This window comes from Diabrotica virgifera, chromosome 1 (assembly GCF_917563875.1).
Source record: "Diabrotica virgifera virgifera chromosome 1, PGI_DIABVI_V3a".
Classification (NCBI taxonomy): domain Eukaryota; kingdom Metazoa; phylum Arthropoda; class Insecta; order Coleoptera; family Chrysomelidae; genus Diabrotica; species Diabrotica virgifera.
The window spans coordinates 150,332,730-150,359,776 of record NC_065443.1 but is presented as its reverse complement, the minus strand read 5'-3'; the positions used below and the strand labels follow the sequence as shown (position 1 = coordinate 150,359,776).

The 27,047-nt window shown below is 30.3% G+C and overlaps 1 protein-coding gene across 1 annotated transcript in view; it reads left to right on the top strand.

The window, feature by feature from the left end:
* The window catches only part of LOC126881180 (G1/S-specific cyclin-D3-like), a 99,666-nt gene that overhangs the window by 4,319 nt on the left and 68,300 nt on the right, over positions 1 to 27,047 (top strand). The window contains exon 2 of the mRNA XM_050645269.1: positions 19,655 to 19,870. Coding sequence (XP_050501226.1) covers positions 19,655 to 19,870 — 216 coding nt within the window. The remainder of the gene's footprint in view (positions 1 to 19,654; positions 19,871 to 27,047) is intronic.

Sequence of the window (27,047 nt, the reverse complement as noted above, 5' to 3'; positions counted from 1 at the left end):
TTGTTCCTCTTTCTTTTTCACAGCCCAACATTCAGTTCCGTACATCATAGCCGGTCTTATGGCTGTTTTATAGAATTTTCCCTTCAGCTTCATTGGAATTTTTCTGTCACACAACACACCACTCGCTTCTTTCCACTTCATCCATCCAGCCCGAATTCTACTGCATGCATCTCCATCTATTTCTCCATTACTCTGTAATACCGATCCTACTAGGTACTTAAAACTACATATTGCTTTTCACAATCATTTCACCATTCAAAGATACCATTTTATTTGTAGTAGCTCCATCTTTAAATGAACATTCCAAATACTCTGTTTTTGTCCTACTAAGTTTTAAACCTTTTTCCTCCAGAGCTTGTCTCCACTGTTCCAGTTTTTGTTCCAAGTCTCTTTCACTATTTCCTACGATTACATCAGCACCATACATTAAGCACCATGGAATGTTACCCTGTAGTTTCGCTGTTATCTGGTCCAAAACTAATGAGAATAAATACGGACTAAGCACAGAGCCTTGGTGCAATCCTACTTTCACATGAAATTTATCAGTCTCTCCCACACCTGTCCTAACACTAGTCGTTAATCCCTCATACATATACCTCACAATCTTTACATATTCACCAGGGACTCCTTTCTTATTGAGTGCCCACCACAGAATCTCTCGAGGAACTCTATCATAAAAAGCATTGAACATGTCTTTACACTAAAAATACAATATTTTGTATTTTATATACACATGTTCACCACTAGTTTGGGTTTGACTTTTTTCATTTACTATACAGATTATACCACCATCAGAATTTTAATTACAAAGTTTGAGATCAAATAGAAGAAACAAATGAAAGCAGTTCTGAATATTATACATATAAAAAACACGTTGGACAGATTGCACAGCCAAATGAAAGTTAAGCCAAAAGAACAATAATTAACTAGCAAACGAAATGAAAGCAAAAAGACAGAGCTATACCTACAGGGTGTAGGGTGTAACAGAAAGGCAGGTCATAAAATAAATCACTTTATATTCTGGGACCAAAAATAGTTCGACTGAACCTAACTTCCCTTAGTACGAATATGCACATAAAAAAAGTTACAAAGTTGAAGTTACAAAATGAAAATCAATTTTTTTAACATATCGAAAACTAGAGACTTTCTTCTTAAAAATGCAGATGTGGAATTCTTATGGCAGGAACATCTTTAAAAAAATAACAATGAAATGTGTGCACCCCATAAAGATTTTATGGGGGTTTTGTTCCCTTAAACCCCTCCCCCTAATATTTGTGTACGTTCTATATAAAATATAATTCTATAATCATACTTAACCTATGTGAAGTTAGCAATAGATTTCAGCAATAGATTTTATATCTTCTCAAAATTATATTTGTACGTTTGTAAGTCTCATTTATATAAAATTCAAACATGTTTTCCGACCTTTCCATTCAAATTAAACAAAAAACTATAATTATCGTTTATTAACAAAAAATTAAAAAACTTTACAACTTTACATATATGACGCTAACAATCAAAGTACATCAACTGGAATGTAACTTTTTTTTGTTTACAATCAAAGATCAATATCTTACTAAGCAAATATCAAAAAATCAGGATGGATGCCCCCCACCGTTATTTTTTTATTTACACTTACATTTTGCGATTTTCGAAGTATCAATGGATATGAAGACGTCTGCATATATGACGCTAAAAATCAAAGTACATCAACTGGAATGTAACTTTTTTTTGTTTAAAATCAAAGACCAATATATTACTAAGCAAATATCAAAAAATCAGGATGGATGCCCCCCACCGTTGTTTTTTTATTTACACTTACATTTTGCGATTTTCGAAGTATCAATGGATATGAAGACGTCTGCATATATGACGCTAAAAATCAAAGTACATCAACTGGAATGTAACTTTTTTTGTTTACAATCAAAGATCAATATCTTACTAAGCAAATATCAAAAAATCAGGATGGATGCCCCCCACCGTTATTTTTTTATTTACACTTACATTTTGCGATTTTCGAAGTATCAATGGATATGAAGACGTCTGCTTATATGACGCTAAAAATCAAAGTACATCAACTGGAATGTAACTTTTTTTTGTTTAAAATCAAAGACCAATATATTACTAAGCAAATATCAAAAAATCAGGATGGATGCCCCCCACCGTTATTTTTTTATTTACACTTACATTTTGCGATTTTCGAAGTATCAATGGATATGAAGACGTCTGCATATATGACGCTAAAAATCAAAGTACATCAACTGGAATGTAACTTTTTTTTGTTTAAAATCAAAGACCAATATATTACTTAGCAAATATCAAAAAATCAGGATGGATGCTCCCCACCGTTATTTTTTTATTTACGCTTACATTTTGCGATTTTCGAAGTATCAATGGATATGAAGACGTCTGCATATATGACGCTAAAAATCAAAGTACATCAACTGGAATGTAACTTTTTTTTGTTTAAAATCAAAGACCAATATATTACTAAGCAAATATCAAGAAATCAGGATGGATGCCCCCCACCGTTATTTTTTTATTTACACTTACATTTTGCGATTTTCGAAGTATCAATGGATATGAAGACGTCTGCATATATGACGCTAAAAATCAAAGTACATCAACTGGAATGTACCTTTTTTTTGTTTACAATCAAAGATCAATATCTTGCTAAGGAAATATCAAAAAATCAGGATGGATGCCCCCCACCGTTATTTTTTTATTTACACTTACATTTTGCGATTTTCGAAGTATCAATGGATATGAAGACGTCTGCATATATGACGCTAAAAATCAAAGTACATCAACTGGAATGTAACTTTTTTTTGTTTAAAATCAAAGACCAATATATTACTTAGCAAATATCAAAAAATCAGGATGGATGCTCCCCACCGTTATTTTTTTATTTACGCTTACATTTTGCGATTTTCGAAGTATCAATGGATATGAAGACGTCTGCATATATGACGCTAAAAATCAAAGTACATCAACTGGAATGTAACTTCTTTTTGTTTATAATCAAAGACCAATATATTACTAAGCAAATATCAAAAAATCAGGATGGATGCCCCCCACCGTTATTTTTTTATTTACACTTACATTTTGCGATTTTCGAAGTATCAATGGATATGAAGACGTCTGCATATATGACGCTAAAAATCAAAGTACATCAACTGGAATGTAACTTTTTTTTGTTTACAATCAAAGATCAATGTCTTACTAAGCATATATCAAAAAATCAGGATGGATGCCCCCCACCGTTATTTTTTTATTTACACTTACATTTTGCGATTTTCGAAGTATCAATGGATATGAAGACGTCTGCATATATGACGCTAAAAATCAAAGTACATCAACTGGAATATAACTTTTTTTTGTTTAAAATCAAAGATCAATATATTACTCAGCAAATATCAAAAAATCAGGATGGATGACCCCACCGTTATTTTTTTATTTACGCTTACATTTTGCGATTTTCGAAGTATCAATGGATATGAAGACGTCTGCATATATGACGCTAAAAATCAAAGTACATCAACTGGAATGTAACTTTTTTTTGTTTACAATCAAAGGCCAATATCTTACTAAGCAAATATCAAAAAATCAGGATGGATGCCCCCCACCGTTATTTTTTTATTTACACTTACATTTTGCGATTTTCGAAGTATCAATGGATATGAAGACGTCTGCATATATGACGCTAAAAATCAAAGTACATCAACTGGAATGTAACTTTTTTGTGTTTAAAATCAAAGACCAATATATTACTTAGCAAATATCAAAAAATCAGGATGGATGCTCCCCACCGTTATTTTTTTATTTACGCTTACATTTTGCGATTTTCGAAGTATCAATGGATATGAAGACGTCTACATATATGACGCTAAAAATCAAAGTACATCAACTGGAATGTAACTTTTTTTTGTTTAAAATCAAAGATCAATATATTACTAAGCAAATATCAAAAAATCAGGATGGATGCCCCCCACCGTTATTTTTTTATTTACACTTACATTTTGCGATTTTCGAAGTATCAATGGATATGAAGACGTCTGCATATATGACGCTAAAAATCAAAGTACATCAACTGGAATGTAACTTTTTTTTCTTTAAAATCAAAGACCAATATATTACTCAGCAAATATCAAAAAATCAGGACGGATGCCCCCCACCGTTATTTTTTTATTTAAACTTACATTTTGCGATTAACGAAATTGTCAGAACAAGTTATTTAATTAAAAAAAGTTATGTATTATTTTTCATTTCATTTAACCAGTTGATATTTCCCCAAACAGGTAATACTTTCGGGTACTTACCTAGAAATCTTTATTAAAATTTTAATCCGAAACCCGCGTAAGTTCGTGGAACAGACAATATCATTCCTGTCCAGATGTGTTTCATCCTTTAAAATATTGCCGAACAATTATATAACTATATTTTGAAGTTAGCCGCGTTTTATTGCTTACCCCCAATAAAAGCACGAAAAATTCTAAATACATGTATTTCACAATGATTGTGTAAAAATATGCAAATGTTACTAAGAACCCGAAAATTTTATTATTTGAAAATAATAAGACATTCAATAATTTTGAAAATGTTGGTCATTATATTTTGCTACGTCGCCACAGTAAGACGGTACTAAAATAAGTTTTATTTTACTTTTAATTTCAATAATTATTAAATGTGTATATTATTCAAAAAGGACTAATTAGAGAGAGAATTAGAGTCTAGTGATTAGTTTAAACTTAAAGTTTGTGGAAACAGAAACTTTTACCAACCATTAGGTTCCAGAGTACCTATTCTAAAAATTATTTCAGCATTGCCAAAGGTAAGAAATATAAATATAGTTTTTAAAGGACATTCTTTGTGTGGTATTATCGTTTTTTGACATTTTTTCCAACAAAAATGTCAAGAAAATATATAAATAATTATGTTTTGACACCGTGTTGAAAAATTTTTAAATTAATAAAAGGATTTTTTTATAGAATATTAATATGAACAAAGAAAAAATCGAAAAATTGGCAAATTTTTTTTTAAACGTCAAATTGACCGAGCAGCAAATACGAAGATTAAAAACTTCAAACCCAATTTTCAGCCAAGCTTCAATAGCTTTATTTGGAGTCGATTCTAAATTTAAAAGATTGTGTATATATAGGGCAATTAGCAGAAATACTTGTAATTTATTTTCTTTTTTTAATAGCAATAATTCGCAATTTAATTTTAAATCAAAAGCTGAAAATAAAAGTACATTACAATTGCCAGCAGATGATTGCGATTTCGAAGATCAGTTAATTTTCAATAATATTCAGGATGTTAGTATATCGACTGACAATTTAGACATCTCATTGTTGGAAAACGCAGATGTTTCTGATAATTCTGAAATTGACCAAACTTTTAATGTAACAAATGATAATATTAATATTGACAGAAATATTGTAAATTTGTATAAATCTGCTGATATTGATAATAATATTTTACCAAATAGTTCCAAAAATATATACCCAACAATTGTTGATATGAGCAAATATTGTGTATTAGAGGGTAAATTTGAAATAAGTAAAGAACAAAATATTTTTAATAACGCTATGGGTAAATTTAATAAAGATTACCATTTTGTAATCAAACAAAAATTTCAAATTGTTAATAACACATGTATTTTTAATATTCGTTCTTGCAATTATTTGAAAAAAAATAAAACAATAATAATTTATGGCTACTGTGCTCACAATACGTGCAAACACTTTAAGTTCATTTGTAATAGAGGCAAGGGGATCAGTGTCAAAGTGTTCAGTACCGATATTAATTTTTCACATGGTTCAAAATTAACCAGTCATGTACGTGGTACTGAAAGATTATTGTTAGGTAATAGATTGGAAAAGGCATCCACAACAGAAATTCGTGCAGAAGATTTACATTCTTGTGTTAGATTAGTACAAAAAACAAAAAATTTAAAAGATGTAAAATCGGAAGATGTATATCGCAAAATAAAATCGGAAAATAAATCAAGATTAGATAGATGTCAGGATGATGTCATTGATATGGTCTTGATGGGTGCTGTAAATTCTAATTACATTAAAACCGTCGCCTATCCATTAAAAGTATTTATTTTTAGTAGGGAACAAATTAATTTTATTAAATTTTATCTAGACGAAAACGATAACTTACCTTCTCTTTTCATTGATGCGACTGGTTCGGTAGTGCGTAAACCTTATACTTCATGTAAAAGGGTTTTATATTACTGTGGGGTTATTCAGTGCAAAAACAACAGAATCCTTCCTGTTCTAGAAATGATATCTTCTGAGCATGATACATGTACAATTGCTTGTTGGCTTTTAAATTTTAAATTTTTTTCATTAAAACAAGGATTAAAATGGCCATTGTTTCGTAGTATAACAAGCGATTTTAGTATGGCGACATTAAATGCTGTATCTATTAGTTGGAATTGTCTATCATTACAGGACTATTGTAACAGTTTTTATAATTTGAAAGAAGATTTGAAAGTAAACTTTTCAAAAAAATTTTGTATAATTAAACTTTGTTGTGCACATATGATAAAGTTATTTTCAAACTTAGTTAACAAATGTTACACTTGCAAAACAACAAAAACTGTTTTAAAAGAAATTTTAGCATCATTTTTCAATTTATATAATGAACAGCAAATTTTTTCAGGCATAAGAGATATATTTATTTTAACATTATATAAATATGAAAACGAAATCGTTATTAATAGTAAAAATAATTTATTTATATCTTTTATCGATCCTAACGTTAAAAACCTAATTGCAGATGAAAATAATGTCAATTTTAATCCAGAAATAAACTTTACATTTCAAAATATTTATGAAAATAGTAAGTACTACCAACATTTTTTAATTTATTTTGATAAAATCAAAAATTCATCTCGAGCTGTTCCACCTTCCTCAAATTCTTTAAACCCATATTTTAGTGAACGATTTGCAACTTTCTTTTTAAAACACTATATACCTTATTTACCTCTGTGGACATCACAAATAGATTCGACTAGAAGCAGTAACGCTTTAGTAGAAAGTTATTTTAATATATTGAAAAACAACATTTTAAGTAAGGAATCGTTTTTAAAATGTTCCCGGTTTGTTAGGAAGGTAAGAAAACATGTGCTGTTTCTCCATGCAGAACTAAAGTATAATATTCCACGGAAAAAATGTGCAACACGAAAAAATAAAATTAAAATTCCAGAAGAACGTTGGTGCAAAAGGCAAAAAAGTAAAACTACTTATTTCAAACAAAAAACAATTAAGAAAATTATTCAAAAATATGACATTCCAAATTATGAAAAGCCTTCGGTAAAAACAAATGTTTTATATTATAAAGAAAATGTGCATGATATTCATTTCCCTGAAATAGGAAGAGATTATGTCGTTTTTAAACATGAAAACCAAAAATTATATCGTTCCAGTTTTCTTACGTTGTTATCACATTCCAATACCACAGAAATGTGGCTAGATAACGAAGTCATCGATTATTTTTTGTGCTTAATATGTAAAAACACAGATATTAAACCAATTTTCTGTAACCAAGTTAACTTATTTTTAAACAATCAAAAAATTATATTTTCTATTGAAAACATAGAAGAATTTTTATTTCCAATATATTCTCCTGGTCATTGGTCACTTGTTTACATTAATTTAAAACAGAAATCATTTCAGTTATTTGATCCTCAGTTTAGTAGCAGTCGTAAAGCAAAATTTTACTATAATAAATTTAATTTCATATTTAAAAATTTAAATATTATTTACAACAATTATCCAACACAAAAAGATGGATATAATTGTGGGGTATATGTTTTATATTTTGCAGAAACCACAGTTAAAAAAATTCAATTAGATTTTAATTTTGAGCCAGCTATTTACAGACATTATATATTAACGATAATGTTAAATTCTTCAGAAAATCTCAAAAACAACTGTCTGTATTGCGCACTTCCCAACGGAGAAATGCGATGTATCAATTGCAAAAGACTTGATCATAAGGTTTGCGCTATTAACATTTCAGACATTTATAAATGTGGCTTTTGTTTTTAGCGTCATATATGCAGACATCTTCATATCCATTGATACTTCGAAAATCGCAAAATGTAAGCGTAAATAAAAAAATAACGGTGGGGAGCATCCATCCTGATTTTTTGATATTTGCTAAGTAATATATTGGTCTTTGATTTTAAACAAAAAAAAGTTACATTCCAGTTGATGTACTTTGATTTTTAGCGTCATATATGCAGACGTCTTCATATCCATTGATACTTCGAAAATCGCAAAATGTAAGTGTAAATAAAAAAATAACGGTGGGGGGCATCCATCCTGATTTTTTGATATTTGCTTAGTAAGATATTGATCTTTGATTGTAAACAAAAAAAAGGTACATTCCAGTTGATGTACTTTGATTTTTAGCGTCATATATGCAGACGTCTTCATATCCATTGATACTTCGAAAATCGCAAAATGTAAGTGTAAATAAAAAAATAACGGTGGGGGGCATCCATCCTGATTTCTTGATATTTGCTTAGTAATATATTGGTCTTTGATTTTAAACAAAAAAAAGTTACATTCCAGTTGATGTACTTTGATTTTTAGCGTCATATATGCAGACGTCTTCATATCCATTGATACTTCGAAAATCGCAAAATGTAAGCGTAAATAAAAATATAACGGTGGGGAGCATCCATCCTGATTTTTTGATATTTGCTAAGTAATATATTGGTCTTTGATTTTAAACAAAAAAAAGTTACATTCCAGTTGATGTACTTTGATTTTTAGCGTCATATATGCAGACGTCTTCATATCCATTGATACTTCGAAAATCGCAAAATGTAAGTGTAAATAAAAAAACAACGGTGGGGGGCATCCATCCTGATTTTTTGATATTTGCTTAGTAATATATTGGTCTTTGATTTTAAACAAAAAAAAGTTACATTCCAGTTGATGTACTTTGATTTTTAGCGTCATATATGCAGACGTCTTCATATCCATTGATACTTCGAAAATCGCAAAATGTAAGCGTAAATAAAAAAATAACGGTGGGGAGCATCCATCCTGACTTTTTGATATTTGCTAAGTAATATATTGGTCTTTGATTTTAAACAAAAAAAAGTTACATTCCAGTTGATGTACTTTGATTTTTAGCGTCATATATGCAGACGTCTTCATATCCATTGATACTTCGAAAATCGCAAAATGTAAGTGTAAATAAAAAAATAACGGTGGGGGGCATCCATCCTGATTTTTTGATATTTGCTTAGTAATATATTGGTCTTTGATTTTAAACAAAAAAAAGTTACATTCCAGTTGATGTACTTTGATTTTTAGCGTCATATATGCAGACGTCTTCATATCCATTGATACTTCGAAAATCGCAAAATGTAAGTGTAAATAAAAAAACAACGGTGGGGGGCATCCATCCTGATTTTTTGATATTTGCTTAGTAATATATTGGTCTTTGATTTTAAACAAAAAAAAGTTACATTCCAGTTGATGTACTTTGATTTTTAGCGTCATATATGCAGACGTCTTCATATCCATTGATACTTCGAAAATCGCAAAATGTAAGTGTAAATAAAAAAATAACGGTGGGGGGCATCCATCCTGATTTTTTGATATTTGCTTAGTAAGATATTGATCTTTGATTGTAAACAAAAAAAAGTTACATTCCAGTTGATGTACTTTGATTTTTAGCGTCATATATGCAGACGTCTTCATATCCATTGATACTTCGAAAATCGCAAAATGTAAGTGTAAATAAAAAAATAACGGTGGGGGGCATCCATCCTGATTTTTTGATATTTGCTTAGTAATATATTGGTCTTTGATTTTAAACAAAAAAAAGTTACATTCCAGTTGATGTACTTTGATTTTTAGCGTCATATATGCAGACGTCTTCATATCCATTGATACTTCGAAAATCGCAAAATGTAAGCGTAAATAAAAAAATAACGGTGGGGAGCATCCATCCTGATTTTTTGATATTTGCTAAGTAATATATTGGTCTTTGATTTTAAACAAAAAAAAGTTACATTCCAGTTGATGTACTTTGATTTTTAGCGTCATATATGCAGACGTCTTCATATCCATTGATACTTCGAAAATCGCAAAATGTAAGTGTAAATAAAAAAATAACGGTGGGGGGCATCCATCCTGATTTTTTGATATTTGCTTAGTAAGATATTGATCTTTGATTGTAAACAAAAAAAAGGTACATTCCAGTTGATGTACTTTGATTTTTAGCGTCATATATGCAGACGTCTTCATATCCATTGATACTTCGAAAATCGCAAAATGTAAGTGTAAATAAAAAAATAACGGTGGGGGGCATCCATCCTGATTTCTTGATATTTGCTTAGTAATATATTGGTCTTTGATTTTAAACAAAAAAAAGTTACATTCCAGTTGATGTACTTTGATTTTTAGCGTCATATATGCAGACGTCTTCATATCCATTGATACTTCGAAAATCGCAAAATGTAAGCGTAAATAAAAATATAACGGTGGGGAGCATCCATCCTGATTTTTTGATATTTGCTAAGTAATATATTGGTCTTTGATTTTAAACAAAAAAAAGTTACATTCCAGTTGATGTACTTTGATTTTTAGCGTCATATATGCAGACGTCTTCATATCCATTGATACTTCGAAAATCGCAAAATGTAAGTGTAAATAAAAAAACAACGGTGGGGGGCATCCATCCTGATTTTTTGATATTTGCTTAGTAATATATTGGTCTTTGATTTTAAACAAAAAAAAGTTACATTCCAGTTGATGTACTTTGATTTTTAGCGTCATATATGCAGACGTCTTCATATCCATTGATACTTCGAAAATCGCAAAATGTAAGCGTAAATAAAAAAATAACGGTGGGGAGCATCCATCCTGACTTTTTGATATTTGCTAAGTAATATATTGGTCTTTGATTTTAAACAAAAAAAAGTTACATTCCAGTTGATGTACTTTGATTTTTAGCGTCATATATGCAGACGTCTTCATATCCATTGATACTTCGAAAATCGCAAAATGTAAGTGTAAATAAAAAAATAACGGTGGGGGGCATCCATCCTGATTTTTTGATATTTGCTTAGTAATATATTGGTCTTTGATTTTAAACAAAAAAAAGTTACATTCCAGTTGATGTACTTTGATTTTTAGCGTCATATATGCAGACGTCTTCATATCCATTGATACTTCGAAAATCGCAAAATGTAAGTGTAAATAAAAAAACAACGGTGGGGGGCATCCATCCTGATTTTTTGATATTTGCTTAGTAATATATTGGTCTTTGATTTTAAACAAAAAAAAGTTACATTCCAGTTGATGTACTTTGATTTTTAGCGTCATATATGCAGACGTCTTCATATCCATTGATACTTCGAAAATCGCAAAATGTAAGTGTAAATAAAAAAATAACGGTGGGGGGCATCCATCCTGATTTTTTGATATTTGCTTAGTAAGATATTGATCTTTGATTGTAAACAAAAAAAAGTTACATTCCAGTTGATGTACTTTGATTTTTAGCGTCATATATGCAGACGTCTTCATATCCATTGATACTTCGAAAATCGCAAAATGTAAGTGTAAATAAAAAAATAACGGTGGGGGGCATCCATCCTGATTTTTTGATATTTGCTTAGTAATATATTGGTCTTTGATTTTAAACAAAAAAAAGTTACATTCCAGTTGATGTACTTTGATTTTTAGCGTCATATATGCAGACGTCTTCATATCCATTGATACTTCGAAAATCGCAAAATGTAAGCGTAAATAAAAAAATAACGGTGGGGAGCATCCATCCTGATTTTTTGATATTTGCTAAGTAATATATTGGTCTTTGATTTTAAACAAAAAAAAGTTACATTCCAGTTGATGTACTTTGATTTTTAGCGTCATATATGCAGACGTCTTCATATCCATTGATACTTCGAAAATCGCAAAATGTAAGCGTAAATAAAAAAATAACGGTGGGGAGCATCCATCCTGATTTTTTGATATTTGCTAAGTAATATATTGGTCTTTGATTTTAAACAAAAAAAAGTTACATTCCAGTTGATGTACTTTGATTTTTAGCGTCATATATGCAGACGTCTTCATATCCATTGATACTTCGAAAATCGCAAAATGTAAGTGTAAATAAAAAAATAACGGTGGGGGGCATCCATCCTGATTTTTTGATATTTGCTTAGTAAGATATTGATCTTTGATTGTAAACAAAAAAAAGGTACATTCCAGTTGATGTACTTTGATTTTTAGCGTCATATATGCAGACGTCTTCATATCCATTGATACTTCGAAAATCGCAAAATGTAAGTGTAAATAAAAAAATAACGGTGGGGGGCATCCATCCTGATTTCTTGATATTTGCTTAGTAATATATTGGTCTTTGATTTTAAACAAAAAAAAGTTACATTCCAGTTGATGTACTTTGATTTTTAGCGTCATATATGCAGACGTCTTCATATCCATTGATACTTCGAAAATCGCAAAATGTAAGCGTAAATAAAAAAATAACGGTGGGGAGCATCCGTCCTGATTTTTTGATATTTGCTAAGTAGTATATTGGTCTTTGATTTTAAACAAAAAAAAGTTACATTCCAGTTGATGTACTTTGATTTTTAGCGTCATATATGCAGACGTCTTCATATCCATTGATACTTCGAAAATCGCAAAATGTAAGCGTAAATAAAAAAATAACGGTGGGGAGCATCCATCCTGATTATTGATATTTGCTAAGTAATATATTGGTCTTTGATTTTAAACAAAAAAAAGTTACATTCCAGTTGATGTACTTTGATTTTTAGCGTCATATATGCAGACCTCTTCATATCCATTGATACTTCGAAAATCGCAAAATGTAAGTGTAAATAAAAAAACAACGGTGGGGGGCATCCATCCTGATTTTTTGATATTTGCTTAGTAATATATTGGTCTTTGATTTTAAACAAAAAAAAGTTACATTCCAGTTGATGTACTTTGATTTTTAGCGTCATATATGCAGACGTCTTCATATCCATTGATACTTCGAAAATCGCAAAATGTAAGCGTAAATAAAAAAATAACGGTGGGGAGCATCCATCCTGATTTTTTGATATTTGCTAAGTAATATATTGGTCTTTGATTTTAAACAAAAAAAAGTTACATTCCAGTTGATGTACTTTGATTTTTAGCGTCATATATGCAGACGTCTTCATATCCATTGATACTTCGAAAATCGCAAAATGTAAGTGTAAATAAAAAAATAACGGTGGGGGGCATCCATCCTGATTTTTTGATATTTGCTTAGTAATATATTGGTCTTTGATTTTAAACAAAAAAAAGTTACATTCCAGTTGATGTACTTTGATTTTTAGCGTCATATATGCAGACGTCTTCATATCCATTGATACTTCGAAAATCGCAAAATGTAAGTGTGAATAAAAAAACAACGGTGGGGGGCATCCATCCTGATTTTTTGATATTTGCTTAGTAATGTATTGGTCTTTGATTTTAAACAAAAAAAAGTTACATTCCAGTTGATGTACTTTGATTTTTAGCGTCATATATGCAGACGTCTTCATATCCATTGATACTTCGAAAATCGCAAAATGTAAGTGTAAATAAAAAAATAACGGTGGGGGGCATCCATCCTGATTTTTTGATATTTGCTTAGTAAGATATTGATCTTTGATTGTAAACAAAAAAAAGTTACATTCCAGTTGATGTACTTTGATTTTTAGCGTCATATATGCAGACGTCTTCATATCCATTGATACTTCGAAAATCGCAAAATGTAAGTGTAAATAAAAAAATAACGGTGGGGGGCATCCATCCTGATTTTTTGATATTTGCTTAGTAATATATTGGTCTTTGATTTTAAACAAAAAAAAGTTACATTCCAGTTGATGTACTTTGATTTTTAGCGTCATATATGCAGACGTCTTCATATCCATTGATACTTCGAAAATCGCAAAATGTAAGTGTAAATAAAAAAACAACGGTGGGGGGCATCCATCCTGATTTTTTGATATTTGCTTAGTAATATATTGGTCTTTGATTTTAAACAAAAAAAAGTTACATTCCAGTTGATGTACTTTGATTTTTAGCGTCATATATGCAGACGTCTTCATATCCATTGATACTTCGAAAATCGCAAAATGTAAGCGTAAATAAAAAAATAACGGTGGGGAGCATCCATCCTGATTTTTTGATATTTGCTAAGTAATATATTGGTCTTTGATTTTAAACAAAAAAAAGTTACATTCCAGTTGATGTACTTTGATTTTTAGCGTCATATATGCAGACGTCTTCATATCCATTGATACTTCGAAAATCGCAAAATGTAAGCGTAAATAAAAAAATAACGGTGGGGAGCATCCATCCTGATTTTTTGATATTTGCTAAGTAATATATTGGTCTTTGATTTTAAACAAAAAAAAGTTACATTCCAGTTGATGTACTTTGATTTTTAGCGTCATATATGCAGACGTCTTCATATCCATTGATACTTCGAAAATCGCAAAATGTAAGTGTAAATAAAAAAATAACGGTGGGGGGCATCCATCCTGATTTTTTGATATTTGCTTAGTAAGATATTGATCTTTGATTGTAAACAAAAAAAAGGTACATTCCAGTTGATGTACTTTGATTTTTAGCGTCATATATGCAGACGTCTTCATATCCATTGATACTTCGAAAATCGCAAAATGTAAGTGTAAATAAAAAAATAACGGTGGGGGGCATCCATCCTGATTGCTTGATATTTGCTTAGTAATATATTGGTCTTTGATTTTAAACAAAAAAAGTTACATTCCAGTTGATGTACTTTGATTTTTAGCGTCATATATGCAGACGTCTTCATATCCATTGATACTTCGAAAATCGCAAAATGTAAGCGTAAATAAAAAAATAACGGTGGGGAGCATCCATCCTGATTTTTTGATATTTGCTAAGTAATATATTGGTCTTTGATTTTAAACAAAAAAAAGTTACATTCCAGTTGATGTACTTTGATTTTTAGCGTCATATATGCAGACGTCTTCATATCCATTGATACTTCGAAAATCGCAAAATGTAAGTGTAAATAAAAAAACAACGGTGGGGGGCATCCATCCTGATTTTTTGATATTTGCTTAGTAATATATTGGTCTTTGATTTTAAACAAAAAAAAGTTACATTCCAGTTGATGTACTTTGATTTTTAGCGTCATATATGCAGACGTCTTCATATCCATTGATACTTCGAAAATCGCAAAATGTAAGCGTAAATAAAAAAATAACGGTGGGGAGCATCCATCCTGATTTTTTGATATTTGCTAAGTAATATATTGGTCTTTGATTTTAAACAAAAAAAAGTTACATTCCAGTTGATGTACTTTGATTTTTAGCGTCATATATGCAGACGTCTTCATATCCATTGATACTTCGAAAATCGCAAAATGTAAGTGTAAATAAAAAAATAACGGTGGGGGGCATCCATCCTGATTTTTTGATATTTGCTTAGTAATATATTGGTCTTTGATTTTAAACAAAAAAAAGTTACATTCCAGTTGATGTACTTTGATTTTTAGCGTCATATATGCAGACGTCTTCATATCCATTGATACTTCGAAAATCGCAAAATGTAAGTGTAAATAAAAAAACAACGGTGGGGGGCATCCATCCTGATTTTTTGATATTTGCTTAGTAATATATTGGTCTTTGATTTTAAACAAAAAAAAGTTACATTCCAGTTGATGTACTTTGATTTTTAGCGTCATATATGCAGACGTCTTCATATCCATTGATACTTCGAAAATCGCAAAATGTAAGTGTAAATAAAAAAATAACGGTGGGGGGCATCCATCCTGATTTTTTGATATTTGCTTAGTAAGATATTGATCTTTGATTGTAAACAAAAAAAAGTTACATTCCAGTTGATGTACTTTGATTGTTAGCGTCATATATGTAAAGTTGTAGTTTTTTAATTTTTTGTTAATAAACGATAATTATAGTTTTTTGTTTAATTTGAATGGAAAGGTCGGAAAACATGTTTGAATTTTATATAAATGAGACTTACAAACGTACAAATATAATTTTGAAGATATAAAATCTATTGCTGAAATCTATTGCTAACTTCACATAGGTTCATACTTAACCATTTACAAATATGTAGTGGATTTTACAAATGTTTAAAATATCTCGATAAAAACTGGCTTATCGAAAAAGTACTAAGAGGCAAAAAAAGTTTTAAAAACACTGTTTAACAAATGATGCCACAATAATAATTTAATTGGAACGTACACAAATATTTGGTTGGGTTTTTGTTTTTTCAATGATAGGCGATGGTTCAATAGGAGAAATTACGGAATCAAATCAGAAATGTTTTCTAAACAGACCCAGTAAGAACAGAAATATATTTACTAGTACATGTCATACCAAATGCCCATATTTTAGTTTAGCTATGGAATTACTTTATTAATACTATATAGATATAGACATTATCGTCAATTTCTGGACAATATCCATTCCTTGTTTTCTTTACTTTTGTGCATACATACTTCTTTTCTTTCGTGCATATTGACATTTAAGCAAATGATTTAGTTCATTTAACAATCGTAATCTAATATTTGAATGTTTAATGACAGAATGATTGCCCTGTAAGCAATATATTCTTACTCGTTAGAATTCTTGAGTTAATCACGAATAGATATCTAAGAATTTTTGTATACACTTCTATAATGAACCAATTAAATATCAAATTGTTTTATCAATTTACAAATACAAAATAATGTGAGGCAGAAAACATCCTTTCAATGATGCCTTATGGAATTTCACACCCCAAACAATAGCACCCCGTTGTGCTAAATATTAATGAGTCTCTTATAAAGATGGTAGTACTATCTTCCATTCGTGTCACCTTCTGGCTCAGGTTTTAGTATAATGACTTACGTAACCGTGACCAACAGCTTTGCATCAGGCTCAGTTTAATTAGCAATTGAAAAATTTCTAGTGTGCCGGGATCGAACCTGAGCAAACCTGGCTTGATAAGCGAATACCGTAGCCACTGAGATACGGCTGAAACTGAGTAGGCTGAAACCGCTAAAGTAGCCACTGAGATAAGTCGAGGATAATTGACATAAAATAAAAAAGCACAAGTAGATTTATTTTAATTAAAGCCATTTGTTTTGTCCTTTTGTGGATCAATTTCCTACATCTTAGGAAGCCAGTATTCAGACCTTGGATTTGGAGATCGGCAGAATCCGCGTAGTTCATTACGGATCCCTAAAAAGAAACCTGAAACCAAGACCAAAAATCAAACCAATGCGATACATATTTTACATTCATTTTTGTTTTGATGTTTATCTGTGTAAAAGCGGTAAACAACGACCTTAATTAACGAAGAAACTTCACGATGGATGTTTATTTGGATCAAAAACGACTTCTCGCTGTTCCTTACCAAATATTTTATATTAACTCAACAGAATTTTGTATTCTTCTTTTAGAAAAATATAAAATTTACATAACTCGACCTCGATATTGGTCAATGTTAGCCGCCGATTTCTTTGTATTATAATTTATGTGGTGATTTATTACCCTCAGAGAGGTTATGCTAAGTTTCTGCATTAATTAGCGGACCCTATTTATTAATGAATTATGAAAAGATATGTAGTTTATGTTCCAACCCATGTAAAATATTTTCTTCAAAATTGTTTGAATATAAGTGGAAAATGGATACAAATATTATCACAATGTATTACGAATCTAAATATGTACATATCTAAGAAACTTATTTTTTTTTGTGTAGACACGACTCTCAGTAAGTTGTGTTGTGCCATCGTTTTCGTGGTCTTCCCACTGATCGTCTTCCTATTGAGGGACCGTCTCTCGCCATCCTTACTCTATTTGTTGTCAATCAGCTTATTATGGTCATTCCATTTTACTTTTCTGTTTCTTACCCAATTAACCTTGCATCTCCGTCGTATATCTGTACTTCTAGCTCTGTCTCATATTATCTTACCATCGAATTTTCGAAGGGATTTCATCTCTGCTGTTTCTTGCATTATTTTTGTTCTCTCTGTGTCAGGTCGTGTTTCTGCCGCGTATGTCATTATTGGTCTGATGACTGTTTTGTAAAATCTGCCTTTCATTTCTTTTCCGGTATTTTTACTTCATATTGTTTCATCCAGACAACCTGCGGCTCTGTTTGCTCTATCCACTTGATCTTCCACTTCCGTTTCAAGCTTTCCGTAGCTGGATACCCATATATTTAAACTCCACCACTTGTTTTATTATCTGACTCTCCAGCTTTAATTTACATTAGTAGATTTGCTGTTACAACCATGTATTTTGTCCTTTTTGGGGAAATTAATATTTTTAATTTTCTGGCGGTTATATTAAATTGGTGCAGCGTGCAGCATATACGTTATAAATTATCTTTACTTTGAGAGGTTAGTATTGCATCTCCCATTTGGTCTCCCATGTTTTTCTCCCATTTGGTATCCATTTTTAGTTCTTACTTTTTTTATTATTGAGGACTCAGTCCGACTCGGGGAATCCCCCTGCCTTATACCATATCGCCTGGTGAGAACAATAGTGACGAAACTTCAAAATGAACATTTAGAGATAATCGTATTTGAAGTTTTGATGAAACTGCTAAACAGTATAACTGACTTGCAGGTAATCATTTTGCAAAATTTTTCTAATAAAGTTCTTTCTAGATATGTAAACCAATTAGTAGAAGTAATTTTATTTGAAGAAAAGATGGATATTGTATTTATTTTTGATTTTTTTTCTGCGTTAAGCCATTATTGCATTATCGAAGATGTTTAATTTGATGTTTCGCCACTATACTTTAATACTACTATACTACAACAGTTTAGTTTGTTTTAAATAACTAAAAAATTTACTTTTAAAAATAAATTAAACGCATCAAATAAAATGTTTTATTGTATACACCAGTTATGCGCAAAATGAAAATAAAGTACAATAGAAAAATAACAAAATAAGATCTTAAGTAATAATTATGAAAACGATAAACATGATAAAAGATAAAAAGTAAGCAAAAGAACTATGAATAGTAAAATTAAATTCATCATTTCACTCACGTATGTTTCGTATTTCAAACTACTTGTGTTCATATACAGTTTGGTGTGCTTTCGTCGTTAATACATCAAAATATTTGACAAATTCACAATACCATAAAGACTTATAAGCCGTGTTCGCGCTGCATGCCCCGAGTATGCCCAGAGGGAGAACGCCTGCGCATTACAAAATTGGACGTTCGGTCGAATATTGCCCTCCGAAAACGTAATGCGCAGGCGTTCTCCCTCTGGGCATACTCGGGGCATGCAGCACGAACACGGCTATAGGCGCCCTCTAGTAATAAGGAAATTAAATAATTGTTAGCCGATATTGCACATAAAAGAGGTCATATTTAGTTGTCGATTGATGGACTTAACTCAAAAACGTTAATTTTCGAGTTTCGCCATTATTGTTCTCACTAGGCGAATATATACGAAACGTGATTAAAAATAGCAAACCAAGCTTATAGCCAGAAAATATTTCTTGAAATACCTAAATATAGAGATGTGAAATACTCTGTAACGGAAAATAAATGATATTATTGTTGTTCCTTTTATGCTTTTATACTAAAATATTCATTGATTTTTTTTCTTCAAGGTGTGTGAGGAACAAAAGTGTCAGGATGAAGTTTTTTCGTTAGCAATGAACTATATGGACAGATTTTTAATGTGTTGTTCAATAATGAAAAGCCAGCTACAGTTATTAGGAACGACGTGTTTGTTATTAGCATCGAAATTCAGGGAATCCACTCCTTTAGCTGGAGAGACTTTAGTGTATTATACAGACCATAGTGTTACAAAGCAGCAATTGTGGGTAAGTTCTATCTTTATTCTTTTTTTTTATTTATTTAGAACAGAAAGCTGCATCCTCCCGAGGAATATTAGCGACATAACGGTTAAGATGCTATTTCAGAGCGCCATCAATATTAATTCGAGAGATATCAGCCGTACCGTTTTTTCAAAGCTCTGCGAATCTTTGGCAAGAGTGCGTCGGTAGTACGTGACACTATCCAAGACGAAGGCATGATATTGTGATTGTATACATTGTGATGAGGGTGACTATTTCTGTATGTTGCCAAATCAGTCAGTTAAGTTCGATTTCTTGCTATAGATAATCGATTTTAGTAGTTCCAATGTAACAGAAAATCTAGACATAGGATAAAAAAGTTTATTTGAAGAAAGTGTTTTTTTGTGTGCTTCTTAATGGCGGTACAGACTCGTTTTTGTAATATTTTATTTAATTATAGAGTAATTTCTACATGCTAACATATTTCTCAAATTGGGCTCTGTACTATATTTATATTACATATATGTGAGCCAAATAACTAGACAAAATATTCAAAATTAAAGCTGCACTCTTGGAACGCGTTTTCCGTATTGATGGCGCGCTGATGTAGCTTCTTAATATCCAATACATACTTACATGATTAAATTTTATACAACATAGGTATTAGATACCCTATTAGTTTTCTGTAGTCGAAAGTTCTTTCCAAGTAGCGTTTGCAGGCTGTTCGGTATGCCATATAGCCGTCTTTCAATAGTATATTTAGGACAGTCAATTAGAAAATGGTATGTCTATAGTGTCTATACTCTATACTACTGTCTACTACATCACAAATTGCACGTTGCCACTTTGGAGCTTCGCTGTTTGAGCAATAGGTGTGCGTGTGTATACCTACTATGGCCTATACCCCAGGCTGTGGGTGAAAAATAGGTCGATTTCAGGATATAATTCAGGAATTTTTGAAACCTATCAGGTGTTGTAAAGGACGATGCCAGGAATAACTTTTACTAAAATGTAACCAAAAATATTGTGCGCTTTTTTTTATTGCGATTTTCATTTGTTAAATTGCAATTTTTATAGATTTTTAAATTTTCACCTTAGGATATTGATTTTAGAGAAAAACTTTTTTATAGAAAGTTGTAGTAAATTAAAAAACCTACAATTTGAGGTACGGTAAGTTTAATTTGGTTAATTGGTTATTGCAAAACAGCCTGCGAAAGGTCCAAAATGGCCGTTTTTTACAATTGCATTATTTATTGTACAAATAATTTTATTTTATTTTTTAAAGCTTTAAAATGAAGATCTTCCAATTCCAAACATAAAAAAATTGTAAAGCCAGATTAACGAATTTGTTGCTTAGATATTATAAATTGTTTATCCCAAGAGGTCAAATGTCGAAGGCTACAACTTTTTGAAAAAAAATCGTAGAGAGTTAGTGAAACATCTAATCTCCTTCTAAAGAGTTATATTTTCATATTCTGATGTAAATAAATGCGTAAAACATTTTTAAACCTAATTTTTTGGGTTTGAAAATAAGGGGGCAAATTTCGTTATAAACATTTAGAGCTGAAGCGGCCCTGCGGCTGAGTTTTTAACTTACAGATTATTGTTGCTGAAGACAAAACGAAGATTTATAAAAAAATAAAAAAAATCTACAACCAACTGAAGCCGAGATAATTGTTTTTTTTTCTTAAGTCGTAGTGCCTTTATTTATAACAATTTAGAAATTATTTTACAGTCATTGACTAATAAAAGACTTATATTATCTTAAAATAAAAATTATTATAAAATATAATTACATTTAATTATTAAAAATTATTTTTAAAATCGGTGCTTTTGCGAGCGGCCGAATTTTGCAAATCGCCCGGACCTCGATTTTTGAGCCTTCGGTTCGTTATCGATCATTCGCTATCCGTACACTAAACAGATACGAAGCGAATACGTTCGATAACGAAGCGAAGGGTCAAAAATCGAGGTCCCGGATCAAAACAATTTAATAATATTACCATTATAATATACAGTCTATTTACCATTGTATTTGTTTTTCTTGATAAACTTTTATATGTAAAATTTCATTTCTGAAGAAATAATATTACAAAAATGATATATATGAAATATATAACTATATTTTTAATTTTTTCATTGTTATATAAATATAATAATAATAATGTTACTTCTTACTATAATGTACAATATAAAACTTTTCTTCTTGTAGTGACTATTCTTTTTGGATTTCACATATAAAAGTTTATCAAGAAAAAACAAATACAGTGGTAAATATACTGTGTATTATAATGGTAATATTATTAAATTGTTTTCTGTCAAAATTTAATACAAGTTACGTAAAAATTTTCCGAGCGCGCGGATTTGAAGCGAGCCGGGCGATTTGCAAAATTCGGCCGCTTGCAAAAGTACCGATTTAAAAAATAATTTTTATTTTAAGATAAGTCTTTAGTCAATGACTGTAAAATAATTTCTTAATTGTTATAAATAAAGGCACTACGATTTAAGAAAAAAAAAAACAATTATCTCGGCTTCAGTTGGTTGTAGAAAATTTTAATTTTTTTTTATAAATCTTCGTTTCGTCTTCAGCAACAATAATCTGTAAGTTACAAACTCATAGGATGTACAGGGCCGCTTCAGCTCTAAATGCTTATAACGAAATATGCCCCCTAATTTTCAAACCCAAAAATTAGAATTTTAAAAATGTTTTACGCATTTATTTACATCAGAATATGAAAATATAACTCTTTAGAAGGAGATTGGATGTTTCACCAACTCTCTACGATTTTTTTTTCAAAAAGTTATATTCTTTGACATTTGACCTCTTGGAATAAACAATTTATAATATCTAAGCAACAAATTCGTTAATCTGGCTTTACAATTTTTTTTATGTTTGGAATTAAAAGATCTTCATTTTAAAGCTTTAAAAAATTTAAAAAAATTATTTGTACAATAAATAATGCAACTGTAAAAACGACCATTTTGGACCTTTTTTTCTCTAAAATCAATATCCTAAGCTGCAAAATTAAAAATCATTAAAAATTGCAAATTTAACAAATGAAAATCGCAATAAAAAAAAGCGCACAATATTTTTGGTTACATTTTAGTATAAGTTATTCCTGGCATCGTCCTTTCCAACACCTGATAGGTTTCAAAAATTCCTGAATTATATCACGTTTTTTCACCCACAGCCTGGAGTACTAGTCTCAGACGTGTAGGATTAGGATTGTTTGGGATCTTCTGATTATGTTCTGGTTATTATTCTTTGTCGATTATATATAATAATTTTAACGATATAAACCTTAACGAACTGTTAATTAGTCCTAGAAATCATTCTTACATTGTATGTTAAGATTAACTTCATATTTTTTGTTCCACCATCATCTCATTGAAATTTATGAAAACCGGATTATTGAAAATATATCAATATATTTAAAACCTGATTTTGTTATAATATACAAAAGATAATTATCTGGGTATATAAATGATCTAGCAAAAACATAACTGGCATAGACAGATAAGGTTATCCTCATTTATTTTATGCAACTAAGTAATCAAAAACTAAAAACTTCGAAGGTGTTGAAATTTAGATGGTTTTTCTGAACACTCTATTAAAAATGAGACATTCACAATTAACAAAATAATTTGTTTTTCGATGGAATTTCACGTTTCGCAGGTGAAGTCGGCAAGTTTCTTCAGAAGATACTGTAGGAATCATCCATACATTTGTAAGACCCCCCAATTGAGAAACCTTAATGCCAAAACTCACAATACTAGTGTGATGTAAAAATGCTTAGGTACCAAAAACAAGTTGATTAATAGCAAGCTGAAAATTTGTTAATAGCTTAACGGTGTCTAGTCCTAGTCGGACAAACTTTGATGTACGGGGACACTCGAACAAGGGAAGTTTTAATTGTGGAACAGGTTACAGCTTTCGAATATCAGACTACGAATTTCATGTATTTTGTCGGACAGAACTTCCAATTGATTTGTTACCTTCTCTAATAAATATATGATGATGTACTAAGGTGGGCAGGAAAATGTCATACGCAGTAATGATAATCGCCTTATTAACAATGTGTTTTAGAAAAATCCAGAAGGGACAAGATCTGTAAAAAAGGGGGAAAGTCAAAAAGGGTCTGGAGAAAATAGGAGTGAGACAATGGGAAATAGTGTCACCACTAGTAAACGCGTCAAAGGCTCACGAAGAGTTGTAATGCCATTGGTGGTGAATAGAATAGGTAATAGAAATGGTGAATATTCGATTGATCGCAAAGATAACCAACCGAAATAATTTACACCACAATTGCTTCCGCATCCACCCTATTCTTCCCATCTGGCTCACTGTGACTTATTCATTATAAAAACTATTTTAATTCACAATTCAAAACACACGTTACAAAAAAAGGGAACATATTTACCTTTTATGGAAAAAATTATTATTCACGTTATTACACATTTTATTTCGACTAGCTTGCAAAACCCCCGCTTAGAAAAACTTATGTAATAAAAATAGAAAACTAATATTATTCTCTACCTAATAGCTCTTAAAACTGATTCGGACAATAAAAAATAGAAAATAGTAATCTTTACATTTCTGTAATGTGAATAGATTACATACTATCATTTTTTTTATTAACATAGCTGCTAATTTTAACAAGCACTTTAAACTTTAAAACATTGAATAGATATTACTAGGGGATTTAAATCCCTAACGGTATTTCTAAACCATTCATCAGCTATAATTATGTTTTTACATATACATAACCTTAATTACTGTGAGTTTTAAATAGATGTAGTAACCATACAACCATAGATATAATTGGACGTGAAATGTTTTTATTCATTATTTTGATTCAAAACATAATAATAAAATACAAATTTTAGTATGTTACAAAATTATGGAAAAGTTTTATGATGTTTAAATTGATTTTAAACATTTAAATCCATATTTTGGTTTGTTTTATAATGAAACTGAAACAATTAAATACGCTCGACTGAAATTTCTGAGATTTAAATTTTTTTATTTTACATGTCTTTATGTAAAATAATTCAACATAATGTAAATTATAGAGCAAGGTGCTTATTTTAATTCTAAAGGAAAAGTATACCTATAGGATTCTACAAATTATTTACTGACGTCTAACTTCAAGTTCTTTTATGCCTATTTCTTCTATAATAGTGATTATCGGTTTTTCTTACTCTTTTTCTTTAGGAGAGTTTTTCCATAAGATTTTCCCAGTTGGACGCAATTATAAATAAAATAGGATTATAATTATTTCTTGGTTTCTTCGGCGTTCTTCTGTATCCATATATGTATCTGAACTCATACCAATATTAATCTTCTTTGGCTACCACGTGTTCTTTGGCTCTTTCCTACTCCTTCTAGTAATTTTACACTCCAGTGATTCCCCTTATGTGGTGATTTCAGCGTTGTGCATGCCATAATTATAATATTTTCTATCTCATTTTCTCACCATTTGTGCTCTAACAATAATTCTTTTGACTATTATGCACCCGCGCTATGATACTGGAGATCTTGCTCTGGATCTTTTACCCGCTAGTCCAGGGCGCATCTGTTTTGAGATAGACGTTGAGAGGTGACTCAAATTGTTTTGCAGAAATTGCTTAAAAATAACTCAAATAATATTTGTTTAATTGAACATTGTTTAAATAATCAAAATGTCAAAATATGAAGGAAAAATTCGATTTTTTTATTGGTTTTTTGATTATAACTTTAAAACTATTCATTTTTGAGAAAAGTTGTACTGACGTAAAAGTTGTGTAATTAAATTTCCTACAATATAGAATTGGTTAAAAATTTTAAAAATAGTCACCCCTGTTGCAAAATAGCAATAATTGCGAAAAAAAACATACAAAAACAAGTATTCGCATTTTACGTTTTTCAACGATTTATGCTACACTTAGGACATTCATATTTTACCCAGAAAACTTTATGATATAGTAAAACAACACTGCAGATTTCATTAAGATCGGTTTAACAGATTTTGCAAAACAAATTTTGCAATCCAGCTTTCGCAAAAATTTTTTTTTAATGTTGCAGGACTGAAAGTAAAGCAGGTAGCAAGATGAATTTTTTTACATATAGAAGAATACTGTACCTTTCATTTGCAATTTGCAAAATTAAAATCGGTTACCTACCACGGCGTCAGGAATTTTTTTAAATAAACATTAATCTTTGGTGCTACGCGCAGGACAACGGTGTTCGATTCACACAAGTTGATTTCCACTAAAATTTCTTCCAATCTAATATATTATTTTCTTACTCTATATTTTGTTGTATTTTAATATTTTAATTCCACAAAAATCAAACTAATTTTATTATTGTTTGTGAAATATTGTTTAAACAATTGCATATGTTTCAAAATAATAAAACTTTTATTCTCTAAGTTAAAATATATGAACAAAGAAAGTTTTTGCTAAAAAAGTGTTATTTCAAAGGATAGAGTATGTGTTTTTATTTTGCAATAAACAAATTTATTTATTTATACCTAAATGTAATAAAAATTAAAATGTATCAATCATTATCAAAGGCCATTGGAATGCCCAATCAGAGCAAACTATCCGCTGTCCTGCGCGTAGTACCAATAATTAGTGTTTATTAAAAAAAATTCCTGACGCCGTGGTAGTTCATCGATTTTAATTTTGCCATTGTAAATGAAAGGTACAGTACACTTCTATACGCAAAAAAAATTCAACTTGCTATCTGCTTTATTTTCAGTCCTGTAACATTTTGAAAAAATGAATTTTTTTGCGAAAGCTGGATTGCAAAATCTATTGAACCGATCTTAATGAAATTTACAGTATTGTTTTTCTGGGTGAAATATGAAGGTCCTAAGTGTAGCATAAATGGTTGAAAAACGTAAAATGCGAATATGTACTTGTTTTTGTATGTTTTTTTTTCGCAATTATTGCTATTTTGCAACAAGTGTGACTATTTTTTAAATTTTTAACCAATTCTATATTGTAGGAAATTTAATTACGCAACTTTCATGTGAGTACAAATTTTGAATATTTTTAAAGTTATAATCAAAAAACCCAGAAAAAATCGACTTTCCTTCATTTTTTGACATTTTAATTATTTAAACAATGTTCCGGACCGTTTTGAGAGGGAGGATAACTCAAATATTATTATTTGAGTTATTTTCAAGCAATTTCTACAAAAAAATTTCCAGTCACATGT